General features: G+C 28.2%; 1 protein-coding gene across 1 annotated transcript in view; it reads left to right on the top strand.

Annotated features, from left to right (window-relative positions):
- The window catches only part of LOC111627006 (transmembrane channel-like protein 5), an 84,983-nt gene extending 72,698 nt beyond the window's left edge, over positions 1–12,285 (top strand). The window contains exons 12-16 of the mRNA XM_023370549.1: positions 1,907–2,113; positions 4,124–4,285; positions 4,372–4,450; positions 8,603–8,720; positions 11,651–12,285. Of these exons, the coding sequence (XP_023226317.1) occupies positions 1,907–2,113; positions 4,124–4,285; positions 4,372–4,450; positions 8,603–8,720; positions 11,651–11,877 (793 nt within the window). The 3' untranslated portion in view covers positions 11,878–12,285. The remainder of the gene's footprint in view (positions 1–1,906; positions 2,114–4,123; positions 4,286–4,371; positions 4,451–8,602; positions 8,721–11,650) is intronic.
- Positions 12,286–16,951: the final 4,666 nt, after the last annotated feature.

Genomic DNA, 16,951 nt, shown 5'->3' on the forward strand with positions numbered 1-16,951 from the left:
CGTGTACGTGTGCTGATCTTTGTAATTATAAATTGTGAATACATGTGACTAATATTATTTTCTTTTTTATTTTGTGCATGTTACAAATTATAAATAAATATAAACAAACAACACTAACTCAATAACATTAAATCTAAATACCAAAATGATTAATTTACTGTGTTTTTGTTATTTATTACTCCTGTTTTTAGGTATTCGGTATTCGGCCGAATAGTGATTAAATATTTGGTATTCGGCCAAATAGTGAAAAATAGGCCAAATACCGAATAGTAACCGAATATTCATTACATCACTAAAAAAAATTGATCAGTCCGAAGGACAAGGAACGAAAATCCATCTCCCCTAACAGAAAGGAAAACAAAATAACAGAGGAAAGGGTGCACTAACCAAAGATAAAGTGTGGACTGGCACATGTGGAGGAGAAAAATAAACAGAACCAAAGTCCACCGAAAGTAGATTGCCAGCGAGAACAACAACCAGAGTCCAATCAACAAACAGTTTGATCGACAGTTCTCCAAACATCCATTAATGTTATAGTCATCTTCTTCACCATGATATTTACAATTTTCTGAATCCCAATTTTTCCAATATTTGCATGCTTCAGAACCTCAACATTGCCGAATCCAAGAACGTTAGACGATTAAAGACCAGTCAGGTTAGAGATAATTGCTCCAAAGTGCAAAATGATTAGGGAGCATAACTGCTAGGTAGCAAAAGGGTATTGACCTGACCGAAAAAAACATTTATATTTACTTCGATACTTGCATTATTGTGGTTTGATTTTGATCACGTAACAATAACAGAGAGAGAGTAAAATGCCTATCTGTAAACAATAAGGTCATAGAAAAATCATGATACACGATTGTACGTGATAAATCTTTGTTTAATATTTTTTATATTAACATATTTTTTCTATATTATCCCAGAGAGAGAGAGAGAGAAAGTGTATGCTAACACAAATTATTATATATATCATTTGTATAACAAAATTACCATTATGTCACTAAATTAAAGTTGAACTTGCATTTTAAAGAACAGCAATGATTTTAGAAAGGCCAGGGTGATGTGATACTCTGAATTTTAACAAAAATCAATCATAGTGTGGAAAGATAATTGGTATTCTTTCATTTATGACATCATTTGTGATCTTTAACAGGTTTGTGATAGCTTAGGTGTAATTTTTAATAAATTATTTATTGAAAAAACAAAAATATTTGAAAAATTATACCTACTTGGCAACTATAAAGCAGACAAATCACTATTTTGTTATTTATTAGTCTTTTAGATCATAAATGATGATATAAATGCAAGAATACCAAATATATTTCCATCCTTGAAGTGGCTATCAAGTCACTTTTGTAACTTTACATTCAAATTCTTGCTGCTTAAACTGACCTTTGTACCCCTCCGTTCATAACAGTTTCATTTTTCTTTTTTGTTACTTTTGCCCTGGTCTTTTTTGATGAATTAATAATTAATCAATATTTATATTTTATTGTAATTTTTATGCTTCATGTAAAGTATCTTGTTCAATCTGTTTGCTATTTACAATTCAATTAAAATGAGATTTTTACAGCTAAAAGATAAAAATATACTGTATATATATTTTAATTGTATATCCTACTTATACTTTTTGGTATATTCATATTCCTAATGCAAATTTGATGTTTTCTTATTTCATCATATTCTTTGTTATATGATGATTATACTAAAAGATAGTAGATGCCAGCATGTACTATACTTTTTAATAGTGGACAAATTTCTCTGTCCCAATAATGTCCACTGTTTGGAGGTTGTACTATATATATTTAACGAAAAGTATTTGTAAAATCAGTTGATACACAAAATTTAAAAATTTCAACATATTATTTAATTAATTAATATAACTATTTTATATTTTAAACAGGATAGGTACCTTTTACAGTCCACTGCTCCCTCTAGTCACAATAATCAAATTGTTTCTAATATTTTATGTGAAAAGATACAGTGTGTTATTTAACTGCAAGCCATCAGCCAAACCTTGGTATGCTGCTAATGTTCACACAGTTTTTATAGGACTCACATTTGGGAATTTTATTTTGGCTCTTATTGCTGTTACTTACACGGTGTTCAAGTAAGAATTTTTTTAAAATTAATATTTAATGAATTATTGTTTCTTTAATAATAAGATTTTATCTAAGAATTTTCATGAATCAAAATTATGATACCAATTATATTATGCATAATATAGTTATCTGATTTTTTTTGCTTTATTTATTATAGTGAATGATTATATACATTATATTTTTAATCTCTTCCAATTTATTTTATTCTTCTATCATCAAAACCTGTAATCTGAAATACAAGATAATATTAGGAAACTTCACTGCCTGTAACCGCTTTTCTTCTTCTCCAATGCATTAACTTCAAACAAGAAATGAAGATATCAACAGCATGGGAAGCCATCCTGAATAAAACTCTAAAGTAACAACATATGGATAATGCGCAAGTCTACAATGACGCCATCGGTCACACATGACAACATTCCAGAAAGATTTTCCAAAACAACGGTTAATTCTAGACTGGAAATTCGAATTCATATAGGGAATTCTATAGCGCCAGAAGAAGAACCACATTAAGTTCGAAAACGTTTGCAAAGTCCTCTGCATTGGAGAAGAACACTGGTGGTTACAGGCAGTGAAGTTGGGTAATTTATCTACTCTGGTGTTAAAATTTCTTTATAGTTTATAATATTAGGAATTAAGATTTATGAATTATTATACCATTTTTTTCATTTTATATGTTGTTTAATGAATTTTTTTTTCTTTATGTTAAAGGGAAATAAGTAACTTTTTTTCATATGAAACAATCGAAGTATTGAAATAATTGTCTTGTATGAAAAATATGCTTTCTTAGCAAAAAACTTTGAAGATGATATTATTCTATGAATTGCTTATCTATTGATAAATTATTAATTACAAATAAAAATAATTTTGTTTGGTCTTTTTGGAAATAATTTTGCACTTGTAGTTCTATATTAAGCAAATTAGATCAATATATATAATAATAATAATAATAATAATGAATTGCCAGTTTAGGATTAATTTCATTTTATTAAAAATTTATCATACCTACTGTAAATTCACTGGCAGCTGCTGAGCCTTCTTATGGATGATTTGGGGCTAAGTTAATAAACTTAGCACCAAATCATTAATAAACCTAATCATCAAGTCATCGGCAGGTCAAGAGTGGGAGTGTTGCATGGTTTTGAGGTTGTTGTGAGGAGAGACTCCCATATAAAGATGAGTTTCCGGTTGCTAAAGTATATGAGAATTGTTGTTTGGGCCCAACGGGTTATAGCTCTGTTTAGCACCTTTTTTGTCAGCTCTGTGGTGCACTTTCCTTTCACCATATTGTCCTAGTGTTCTTCTAGCGAGCAGAACCATGCAACACTCCCACCCTTGACCTGCCCAACATATAGGTTGCCCTATACAAATGGTTAAACAGTGATTTACATTGGCTGCCTCAGTGTTAATGTGGAGCTGCATCCACGCATGCATTGCATTACATCATATGTATAACATTTCATGCATAACATTGAATGTATTCAAAATTTGTAGCTGGCTCATAATGGCTTTAATTCAAAAGTTTTGTTTAAAATAAAATGCATTCCACTCTCGTTTGACACATTTATGTTCTATTTTAAAAAATTTTACTTGCTTGACAATGACGAAAATAGATTCGTTGAAAGTGCTAGCAATAAAAGCTATTAATAATGCCATGCAGTGAATTTTCCTTCCTGTTATTTAATATTTGGCATGAGGATCCAGCCGTATTGTATGCATGCTATGTACATTTGTAAACAAATCTGGTAAAATAAAAAAATGTTTATTGAAATACATGAAAATAATTTAAATAGTAAATTCTTACTTCAATTTCAATGACTATAATAGCAAATATTTGATTATGTAGCATTAAAAATAAACTTCATTGGAATATCTGCAGGTTTGTGTCTCTCAAGATAAAAAATTAAAATAATAATTTTGTAACTCTTTAAAAGTATGCATTCTTATTTTCATTAATCCTGATGAGAAATAGTTTAATTAAGGATTAAAAGTTTGTCTTACAAAAAATTTTCTTTCAGTATGACTCCATCTTCATTGTGTGGACCTTTTAGACATTTTGAAACAAGATATGAGAGTATCCTGCAAATTATTAGTAGTTTAGGAAGTAAAAGTACATTTGGGAATTTAATTGCAATCCTTCTTTCTCCAGGACTTGTTTCTGTTATTTTACTTTTGTTCTGGTAAGTTAACAGTTTTTTTAATATATAGATATATATTATATATTGATCGTGTAAATATTGATATTAAAAAACTTTTGAATTTTTAGTGTTCTAGTATATTATGTAAGAGTTAAAGCAAAAGCGCACAAAGATATGGTATCACTGTTAAAAGAACATTTAAATGTGGTGAGTTGTAATAAATTTTAATACAATTCTCATAATAAGTGTAATTTTAAGTTTGATGTTATATAAATGTATTTTAAAATTATTGATTAAACTCTAGTAAATTTAAAACAGAATGCTTATAGTACCTACCAGCCAGCATTTTTCATTTTGATATTTTTCCTTTAGAGCAGCAGTTCCCAACCATTTTTCATTAGTGTACCCCCATGGCATTTCCAACTTCCCAACGAGCAACACATGCAAAAATCTCTCACTGCCTGTTTGTAGAGAGTGTTTCCATTTTGAATTTTATTTTGACTCAGTTTTTGGTCCCCTGAGTTGTCTGGTTTTTTTATGCGTGCATGATTTGGGCATATAATACTTTGTTCCAAATTGCATCTTTTGACATGTACTCCTTCATACCTCTAAGCTGGTAACACAGCAGGCAGTACAATTTTATAAACAAGACAGTCTTGTCAATAAAAAATTATTAAAAATACTGAATAAATAATGAAAAAATTACAGATTGTAAAGAAAATCTGTAGAAACTAGCTATGTCTTTTTCCTTGCTAACGATAAAAAATACTTTTTATAAACAAAAGAATACTTTTGTCAAATTGTAAGGAACCAAGTCTGAGCTTTATTTTTATTTTACTTTTATTTTGCTTTCATTATATTTTGTTTGGGGCTTATGTTTATTTAAGACGAAGGTTTCCTCACCATTCACCTTAGTAACTTAAAAATAGAAGAAAAACCAACTCACCGACGAAAGAAAAGCGCCGTAGAAAAACTCGCGCACACTTGCGCTTCCCAAGCGGAAAAAAGTAAGTCCGCACCGAGAAAAAGGGGGGGGAAGACCCCACAACCCAGTTAGGAATCGCTAAACCTTAAAAGAATAAAGCATCCCGATAATTGTTAAAAAGAATAATGTAAAAGGTTAGCGAAGTATTGTCGGAAAATAATCTGCCAGATAAACAAGAAAAATTTAATGTTACAGATAAGTATGTAAATGAGGAGAGTGAGCTCATTCAGAATTGTGACGTCACCTCACACTATAAAGCCTCTAACTCAAGTGAAAACGAACGAGGTGAATTCCTGATAGCAACGAGCTTTGGTGAGCTTCGTAGCAGTGAACGAGAGAGGTGTCCGATAGGATTTTGAAGTTATTCGATTTGTGGATCGACGATTATAGAAAGTCTTGAGAGTTTGAGGAAATAGGTTCCTAGTATATTGAGGTGACGATTAGGATCTTTAATTTATAAGAATTATTGTTTATAAGTTAATTCTTTGATTTTGTCGAATTCCAAAGGGGAATAGAATTAAGTTAGAAATAGATTGATTTGAGTTTGTCGGATTGATTCTTGTTGAGTTTCATTGAATAAATTATTGTTTGATTTTTACTAAATACTGTATAGAGTTTATTAATAGAAGTTTAATTAAATATTTGATTTTGTTATTGACAAACTTTGTCATTATTTAATTCGGTGCACGCTTAAAGTCCAGGCCTGGCACACTAACGCGAATCCGCGTAAAGTACCCGTTAGGGAACGGCTATTTCCGGCACACAGTAGTGTCGATAATCGTTGGAAAGTCGAAAAAAATAATATAGTACTTTACAAAATAACATGTGGGGATATTGTTGAGAGATAATAAGAATAACGGTAATACACCCCACCATCAAAAGTTTGTAGCATAATCACTAATCACACACCATCCCATTACCATTGACTGGCTGCACAACATTTATTGATCTTTTGCATTGTACAATCGGCAGCATAAGTTTTTATTTCTATTTTTGCATTTTGAAATATATAATAAAGTTTGTGATTGTTGCAAGTAAGATTTTTTACCTAATAATTTTTTAATACTATTAATTTGTGATACGTAATATATTATTTTTTCTGCTATAATAACTAACTTTTTTCTGTACCCCTAAACAATCTATCATGTACCCCTGGGGGTATGCGATAGATGGGAATCGCTGCTTTAGATGGTTGTGTTCTTATTATTTATAGGGAAAGAGAATAAATTGAAAAGCTTACAATTTATATTTAGAACTGCTGCTCTTGAAATATAGGTGTTTTATAATTCAAAGATATGCTGAAAATACTAAAACATATGTATGGTATACAGAGAGAAAAAAATCTACATTAAAAATGTGATATGTTTGAAGTGTATTTTAATTATGATTTAAAATTTAGCTGCTGTTATGCTAAAAAAAAAATTTTTTTTCTTTACTCGGGTTAGGTTGGTAACCCAAGAAACATCATGTGTTTCTACATTAGACACATTTCCAGCTTATAATAGTATTTCACACAAAATTGTTCTGTTTCATGAATTATTTTCAATTAGGCAGGTTTCTGTTTTGTAGAACTCTTTTAGAAAAATTTTTTTGTATAAGTAACTATAAAATTAAACATACACAAATTATCTTTCCATTGTTAGACAAAGCATGTAATATAATATTGATTATACAGAAAATGTTTAAGAAAATTAATAGTTTTAGTTATGCTTCAAGATAATGTGATATTCATATGTAATATTTAAAAAATGAATTCAGTATAAAATTTTTTAAATTAGCTTATAATTAAATGTAATGGGAACTTTTCAAGAACAAAAATAAAATCTTTATATAACCCACCCTTTCGTATACCCCGTGTCTCCAGAATGGTCATTGAAAGCAAGAAAATTATCAATATGCAGTTCAGAAATTTCAATTGCAAGCATTAAAATGTTGCTTTTTTCTGTTTCAATTCTGTAAACAAATTATAGATATATTACATAAACAACCAAGCCCAAATATTCTATAATAATCATATTAATTGCCTTATATTTGGACTATAGTTTTGCTAACTAATAATTACTGTAATGTTTAAATTTAATTTAATTCAAAATAATAATTAATGAAATAAAAAATAAATATGACATTACCATTTTGCTTTATTTTTGAATTCTGTAATATAGAAATCAGTTTTACATTAATCAAAGTAGCATTTGTATAAAATTTATAATACTAAATAACTTTTAGTCTGAGCATGCATTACCAAACTGTAGTCATTTGCCAATCTTATAATTCAATCGTAAATATTTATGAATTGCCCCAGTTATGTAAATTAAATATAAAAATAAATGAATATGATTTATCATTTTTATTTTATTTTTCCTAATTTCCTTTGTCCAGCAATAATAATAAAATAAACTCAAAAGAAATTAAACAGAAAATAACTTTATTAGCAATGTTGAAATGATTTATTAAAGCTTTTTTTAATTATTACATTAATTATAAATAATTATTGTATAAAAAAGTTAACTTTTTTTGTATTTTGTATTAGACTGATGATTAATCTGTATCTTAATTACAAGTATTTATTAAAAAATTAAACCTTAATATAAAAAAATAGATCAATATTGTAAAACAGTGGGGAGTATAGTTAAATACCTGATGTCATTTCTCACAAATATATGAATAGATAATTGTCAGTTTGCCACTGGCCAGTGATATTCTGTGAATTTATTTTAATTTGTGATTAGCACTTAAAATCGGATATAACCTATCCCATCACATAACTTACACCACCTTTCAAATTATCTTTCAAGCACAGATAACCAACAGATTATCTTAATGAAATTACAATAAATTCTTGGAATTTTTTTCTTTATAAAAGTAGTTTGTTTTATTCAACATTTGAAAGTTTTGGCTTTTGTATAATCTTTAGTGTTTGACAAAATTGAAAATTATAGATTTTTATTTGTATAATTTCATTTTTTATATCAAAATTTTGACATACTAAACTTTATTTCAATGTTGGAATCAGTTTCTACTTAGTTAGTTACAAATTAAAGTATATTTAATTTGTAACTAACTAATATTTAATATTTAATGCTAACTTTATTTCCTGTTATTCCAATAATCATTACTGTGCATTTCATTTTACATAGATATACAACAATTATTTCTATACTAATTTTATTAATAAGAAATTAAAACTTTTAAATGTCTTGGGATTAACAATTAAATTCATGATTATATTTTTTCAATTTTAATCCTAATTGAGAAATTTTTGTATAATGTAATAATTGCAAACATGCAAAAAATAAATTTTATGAATTAATAGTTTTGTATATTTATTATTTTAATATTATTATAATAAAAATAAGTTAATATAACTTTTCCAGGAAAGCAAAGATAAAGCATTTCTTCTTAAACTCATAGAAAAGGCTTCCAAAGAACACATGCAAGCACACAAAATTTCCTCAGTTAAACATGAACAGAAATTCAGAGAAAATGTAAATGGTATGTATCAATATATCAATAAAGTAAATAGTTTTTAAAATTAATGTATTTAAAATTTAAAAAAACAAATTAAAAGAAAATGCATAATGTTAAGATACTATATAATTATGGAACAACCAAAGATTTTCCCAAACATGAACAACAATCATATAGAATGTTTTTCGAATGTTTGGTTTAAAAGATCATTTAAATGCTTTAATTTTATATATATATATATATATATGTAAACAACATCAGATATATTTTTTAATTGTATTTTTGTGAGAGGGAATATTTTATAATGTTACATATTGAGGCCAATAAGAAGGTTGACTCTGTGAAAAGATTGTTGTTATCCACATTATCTGTTTTTTGGAAATTTTTAAGTGTTATACTTATCTTTGATAAAATGATCAAGGATAATAAGAAAGTTTTTGTACTAATTAATTTTGAAACTAACTTGTAAGTTGAGTAATTAGAAACTTAATATTCACTAAGAGTTATAGATAAACTTATAAATTAGAAAAAGAAAAAGATTTTATAGAGAAATCTTAACTCATGTTTATTTTTTAGGTTTTTTTAAATAAAATAATTAGATCACTTTTACTATTAAACAATGAAACTGTTATTTTCTTCAACTGAAGTAATAGTCTTCTTGAAATAGGAATCATTCTTTACTGTGCTGATCATTTCTTTTTACTCTTATAGCTCTGTTATACAGGGTCTTTATAATTAAAGTTTCACTTTGAAATGGTCATAAAAGGAAAACTACTGGACAAAATGTTATCAAACTTGGTAATAGTTTACAGGAAGTCATGGGATTTTATTTTCGCAAAAAAAATAGTTCAAAAACTCATCACCAGCAGGGAATGGCGCTGTATGCAATATTGTTAAATGAAATAAGACATGAAGACATCAGTTGAAAATGTTTTTAATTGTTTCTAAAATGTATTACAAAGCATGTTCAATGTGGCATCTATCATTTTCTGAAAACAAGTTAAATTGCATTACTGTGTCCTCAACAGTAGCCCTTAGCACATCAGGAGAATGTTACGGACATGTCGATGTATTGCATTTTTCAATTCTGCCAAATTGTTTATTTTCATTTTCAACCAATGTCTTCATGTCTTATTTTGTTTAACAATATTGCATGCAGCGCCATTCTCTGCTGGTGGTGAGTTTTTAGACAAATTTTTTTTTTTTTTTGGTGGAAAAATATTAATGTGTACGTTAACAGTATAATAATTTATACTGTTAATGTTATTCATTAACTGTTAATGTAAATAACAATTTATATTGTTAATTTAAATGTGCGAAATACGACACATGACAGGGGCACTTCTAGTGGCCATTTTTGGCATAATGTTACATGGATGGACCGACATGCATTCAATGGGTTATATATATAGATATGCTTCAAATGCTATTACTCGCATGCAACTCATATTGATCAACGTGAGTGTAGTCATGTGCAGATGGGTTAAAGAATAGTAGAGAGTATGCCGTATGAGTCGAAGTTTGTTCAGCGGCTTTATCTCATAAACTCATAAGTTATAAGGCTGCTTGAGATGAGGTGAAATTGGAGTTTATGTCCGAAGAGCCATATGCAGCTCATGAGCTACTCCTGCCAACCCCTTCCCTAAGCTATATCTGGCAAAAATAAAAAAATGTCTCTGTTAGGTTAGGTTAGAATGGTAGGATGATAGCACAGGTGAAGACAAAGACGTTAAAAAGTTTACTCTACAAAGCATAAAAAAAGGACTACACTTAGCCAAATAGTTAATCATATTTTTTAAATGAAGATCCTTCAAATGAAAGGAGCACAAAGTTTAAAAGAGAACTTCATAAGTGCTTAGCACCATATAAGGAAATTTATAAAGATCTTTTATTGACTATTAAACACAAGACTGTGTTATTAATTAAACACTTGGCATTTTTCCTCTTTTGGAAAGTGTGAAAGGAAAAACGCCAAGTGTTTAATTAATAACACAGTCTTGTGTTTAATAGTCAATAAATACGAAAACACGGTTTCAGAAAACAAAAAAAAAATCTTTTAACCAAAAGCAAGCAATCTAAAATAACATAATTTTTGCAAAAGGTAGAGCATGGATCTGAAGATAATGTGGAAAAATGCTCAGAGGATAAGGATATCTTGCCAAAAAGAAAATGCCCTCAGTTAATAGTGTTTAGTGATGATGAAGAAAACATTGTTTAATTTATATTAATATGTATCACTTCTTAAGAAAATGTTAATAAAGATGTTATCTTAATTATGAAGATATAATAGCATGTTTTTTAATTTTTGGAACCTAACTCCTCTTTTCGTACTAGTTCTTTGTTTTGTATAACATGGCAATTTTTTGGAACATAACTCCCGTGTTATACGGGGGTTACCTGTATTTTTAATTTATTTAATTTAAAATATATGCTCTCCTTCTCAAATCAGTAGTGGCTTGGCCCTATACATTATACTTTTCCTTTAACAATGACTTGTGCAGTTATCTATCTAAGACCTTTCAGGGAGAAATTTTTGAATTGAAATAATGTGACTTCTGGTACAAACCAGAAGTTCCTATATAGTTAATTGGGGCCTCCTGCCCTTAAGCTGTCCATATCTGGTCTTGTCTTTCATCTAACTCCGTTCTCAAGATTAAGGAAAGACAGATGGACAACGGTGGGAATTTATAGATCTACAATTTTTTTCAAATTGCTGCCCAAAACAGACTTATAATGTCAATTACTGATACAGTTACCCTATATTTTAAAAAATCAAATTTGCTAAAATTTAAACATAAAATATTTATCAATATTATCAAAAGTAGTAGTAAACTAGATATACCAGTAATTATTATTTTAGTCCATATAGAATTTAAAATAAAATTTTTGAAAAATGAATAATTATCTTATAATATAATATAATATATATATAATAATTCTTTTTATTAATGTAGATTTTGAAATGCATCCCTATAATACTGAATCAGCACCAATAGAAGTTATAAATCATTTGTATCAGGAGAAATCATTAAATCGTAACAGTTTTGTTGACAGTTCTCATTATTCAATGAAAGACAATCCCATTTATATGGAATATGACACAGAATCCAGTCCTGATTCCTACTTTAATAATTCAAGGCACAGATTAGTCCAAAAGGGACCTGATAAATTTAGGCCTTGATGCAATTTTGAAAGTTTTTATATATAGTATGTATGTTATATACATATATATATTATATATTTAAAAGAATGAATGTTGTGCAATTTTGTTTATATTGATGGTTGTGTTAATAAATTTATATCACTTTTTCCCTTGAATTAAAATTTAAATAAGTATGAAACTTTTAAACTAATCCAAAGAATTAATTGACTTGTGAAATAAATTAGTTATATTATCATAATATTTTCAAAAATTGATGTAACATAATGTGTATAAACTATTCCTTGTTAATTTTTACTTTCTTTGTTAATATAAATTCTAATCAGTTTTTTGTATAATACATATTTTGTTTTTTGTATAATACATAACAGCATTAAAAACAAAGAATATTCTTTGTTTTTAATGCTGTTGCATATTATTAGATTGCTGTATAATTGTTAAATGTAAAAATATATTTTGATAAATTTTGTGTTGTTTGATATGTGCAAAATATATATGCATCTATTAAATAATAAAAAAAGTATTAAAATTTTATAGAAAAAAAACTTGATTCTGAAGTAAAAAAAATTAATTTGATGATATAGTTTATTCATCACAAAAATCAGTTTTTTTAAAAACTAATGAAATTAAAATAATGAAAATTTATAAGCAAAAATAGCTTATGCTATAATAGATGATTTTGATGAAAGAAAATACAATATTATTTTTAAATGTTTATGTTTTATCATAAAAAATTAGCTCAAAAAAGCAGTCAGATGCTTGATTCTATACAAAGACCTTAACGTTTGAAGATATATACAGGGTATTCATTTTAACATTTATCCATGTGCAAAAGAAATCTTTTCAGTATTGCATGAGTATATGCGTAGTATATGGAGCATTAGTTCCACTGTGATGATTACAGTAAAATGAATTCATTCATTCAAAAAAGTACAAATTTAAATCACACAGTTGTTCTGTGGCAATACATAAATTTTCCCATTCTCTCTCAATCACAAATACTGTAGAAGGGAATCATTTTAAGAAGATTTAGTGTAATGTATAAAGAATCTTTGGCTGTAAAAGATAAAAACCAAACATTGCCTAAATTATTACAAAACAGTTATCTTTATTTTGATATAGTATATATTCAAAACATCTTGGTCTTGGTGCAACTGCAAAGTATTTATTGTAGCAATATGTTTGCTTCTCATTAGGGTTTCTCATTTCCCCATGTTTTGTTTGTCTCAGGATTCCGTGATAAAAGTGAACTGTTTCCTGGAATCCTGGGATAGAATTAATTATTTTTAAGATATACAAAATATCTTGAAATCAAATGATGTAATTATTTTTCATTTTTTAAAGTAATTTAATAAGTTCTGTAACCTCCAAAATCATATTAATAATGCTGTATAAGATATATAATAAAAATTACCTTTGAATTATGTAGAAATTTTTACAAATAGAAAAAATTTATTAAAGTTTGCTGGAAACCGTATACAACAACAACAACAAAATGCTTTGAATTGAGTTGAAAATTAAAAAAAAAAAAAATTAACTTAGATCAAACTTCTAATTTAAAAGGTAATTTTCATTTTTTAAATAAAACATAATACAAAATATTATTATAAATTTTTATAATAAGATTTGAAAAAGCAAAGTTGGTCAATACTCCGATCACTCAATCTAATTCTTATTTTAGTAATGAAAAGTCTTGCTACTGAGAATGCCCTTTCCGATTCAATTGATGTGATTGGAATCATGTTTAATGCATTTAAGAGAAGACAGGTGATATGTTTTTTTCACCTGTAGACTGGAAGATTTCTAGTTCATTTTTGAGATTGTAGTACTTCTTTTGCTCCTAGTATTCTTGATTTGTCTACCTCGACTGCTTTAAAAGAAACATCATAGCCCAATAATTCGGCAGTTTGTTTGTCTTTAATAATCAGGTTTATGAAGAAAAACTTCATACTTGCAGACATTGTACTCGTTTGTATCCTTGCCTAATTTGCACAACCTGGCATGACACAGTTATTGAAGATACTGGGCATGGTTAAAAATTAAGACAGCATAAGCACAATTATTCCAGATATTGCAGGTTCTGACAAGTAAAGAATTTTTAGAGTCCTGTCACAAATAAGCTACATATTGATTATTGACCATTTGTGACATGCCATAATGAACAAAAATTAAAAAACTAATAAGTAGGTTTAAAATTAATAAATACAAATGTATTCTGACAGTTTGAGTTAATTATGCTTTCTATTTGTAAAATTTTCTCAACCTTAACACAAAATAAGAAAAAAGTGAATTTTTAAGAAATTTGCAGGATTTCCCAGATTTAAAAAACAATTGGTATCTCATTTGAGAAACCCTACTTCTCATGCATTTTGTCTCATCTTCTCATAAAGTAAAATCATTTTACAATAGTGTTTGTAGTATAAGGCATTATTGCTGTGCTCTAGCAATTAGTATACTGCATCTTGTTGGCTCATTTAAGAGGACATCAGCACTGTGTCATCACATGATTTGTGAAGATTGCATTTTATTCTTATATTATTTGGAAAATTTATGTATTGCTGAAGAACTTCTTCACAAATTACATGTTTCTTTTTGAATGAATTAATTTATTTTACTGTAAACATTGCAATGAAACTAATTCATCAGAAAGTAGGCATATTATAATGCAATGCTGAAAACATCTCTTTGGTAGCTAGATAAATGTTAAAGTGAACAGCCTGTATATATTAACATAGCAGATCCCATTTTTATGACTATTCTAATCCTTTATTTTTATTACTATTGTAAATTTACTTATAACTAAATGAAATTTAAAGTATTTTATTTTTTCTTTGACATTTTTATATAGTTCAAACTGCAATTTTTCAGGAACTTAATTACTTTTTATGATACTAAGCTGATAAAAAGATAGCTTACATAACATGATTTCTAGGAACTAGGAACTGATAAAAGTGAGAATCTGTTGAATCTTATATATAAAAACAATAGTTTCTTGATTATCCAGAATTGGGTTAATTAGAATGTTAAAACACAAATGTTTGCCAGAAATGTGATAAATTATAGAAGATAAGTGTTAAATTGCAATGCTATAGTAAAGGGAAGAATTTTCCAAACTGTGCTCAAATTATTCACAAATTCAAAATAAGTTTGAACACTTATTAAAGTTATCCACTTATTATTTAGATTTCAACCTTTCTGTATATTTTATACAAATCATCAATTTATCTAGAATTTGATTATCCAATTGTTGTTACTCATTGATTCTGAATAATTGAGAATTTTGTATAATAAGGTTGTCAATTTAAATATCCCATTCTCTTTTGTATACACTGTAATATGATTTATTACATTGTTTATTGTGTAAATTTTAATTGTATTGTGACTAATTATATTTTATCAAAATTAATAATTAATCTAGCAAATAATTATTATACATCAAATTTGATCAAAATTTTAACCTATATTTTTTGTTGAAGTTATTGTGTATATTTTTTCATAAATTATATTTAAAATGTTACTAAATGTTTATGATGATATACAGTATAATTATTTTTTTAAAATATAATTAAAGTTACTAACAAATTTTTACTAAAAGCATTGATTTATTTACATTTTAATTTTTTATTAATATCTTTGCAAAATAGAATTTAATTTATACTGTACTTAATATAATGAAATAAAAATATTAATTTAAATAAAATTTTATAATTATATTTATGAAAAGTTACCAAATTTTAATTTTATTCAAAACAATATAACATTTGCCAATCCAAGGAAACATAAGAAATGAAAAAAGAGGATTAGATTGGATGAGCAGATTGCCCATGTTACATTACTATGTCCCATTAATGGGACACAGTAATGTAATACATGGGCAGTCTGCCAAGGGGGATGCCACCCAGGAGAAGTTTCTATGAAACTGGCTCTTATTTAGGTATATTTATACAGGTAATAGAAAACCAGGAAAAATGCACATTGGCCACTGTGTTAGTGAGGTGTGCACCCACAACCAATTACCAGTATTCAGTAGTATTAACTTAGCCACTAGTGTTGGACAAAAAAATAGGAGAAAGGCTCAGATAATCATCATTCTACTGTATAAGAATTTCGATGGGAAGATGAATTGACTTGTGTGAAAGTATCTCACAGTTCGCTATTTTCTTCTGCACATAAAATCTACCTGTTTTGTGTAAAAGAAATTCTATTCCATTTTATTATATTTTATCTCATTTAAATCAATAATTGTGCTTTAATAATTAATTATCCAAGTGTTTGCATGAAGAGACTTAGTCATATAACGATACAGTATAAGTGACAAACATTCTAGTTGGTGGGATTTGTTATGGTTGTCATGCCTGACAAAAAAATTTTGGGAGTTAATATTTTCAAAAATCGAGCATGAGGGAAATGAATGTCTCCACTTTAATTAAAATGTTATAAATTTATCAATAATTATTGTAAACGTAAAGAATGTATATATTTATTTCAGATTCATTGGGAAAAAAGTAGTTTAAATGAAATGTCTCAAATCACAGCTTTCGATATTTGTCTCTGCTATCGTTTGCATCTATTGATGAACGATTTAACTAAATATCAGCGGCTTTTACACATGCGTTTAACCACGTGATTTACGAGCCACGCAGGTACGCGCGGGAAAGAGTTCACGTTGAAGCTAAATGTGGCATGCAGTTGTGAGGCCAGCCGATTAGGGGTGAGGTGTTTTCGACAGCCGAGCGGTTAATTCTGTCGTGTGGGCGCGGAATGACTCACCGAGACAGGTTTACCATATAAAACCGTTTAATAATATACATAAATCGTTCTTACAACAATCTAATGCGGGCAAGAGCTTATCCCACGATGGGTTTCTGTCACAGTTCCTAAAAATCGGACAGTTCGATTGTTCGATTGGTCCTTGGGGAGCTTTCGGCACTGTGGACGCAGAGAACGATGGCTCCGGGGCACGCACCAACACTTGTAGTGATGTCCTCGGTTGACAAGTCGAACCTCGACGATCCTGGACGTGACCTCGGCGATCCTAGAGTGGACGGGTTGGCGAAACCAGTTCCTAGGTCGTCGGAAGAGCCTTCGTTGCGTC

The sequence above is a fragment of the Centruroides sculpturatus genome, unplaced genomic scaffold (assembly GCF_000671375.1).
Source record: "Centruroides sculpturatus isolate CEXI.00-Female unplaced genomic scaffold, Cexi_2.0 scaffold445, whole genome shotgun sequence".
NCBI classification, from domain to species: domain Eukaryota; kingdom Metazoa; phylum Arthropoda; class Arachnida; order Scorpiones; family Buthidae; genus Centruroides; species Centruroides sculpturatus.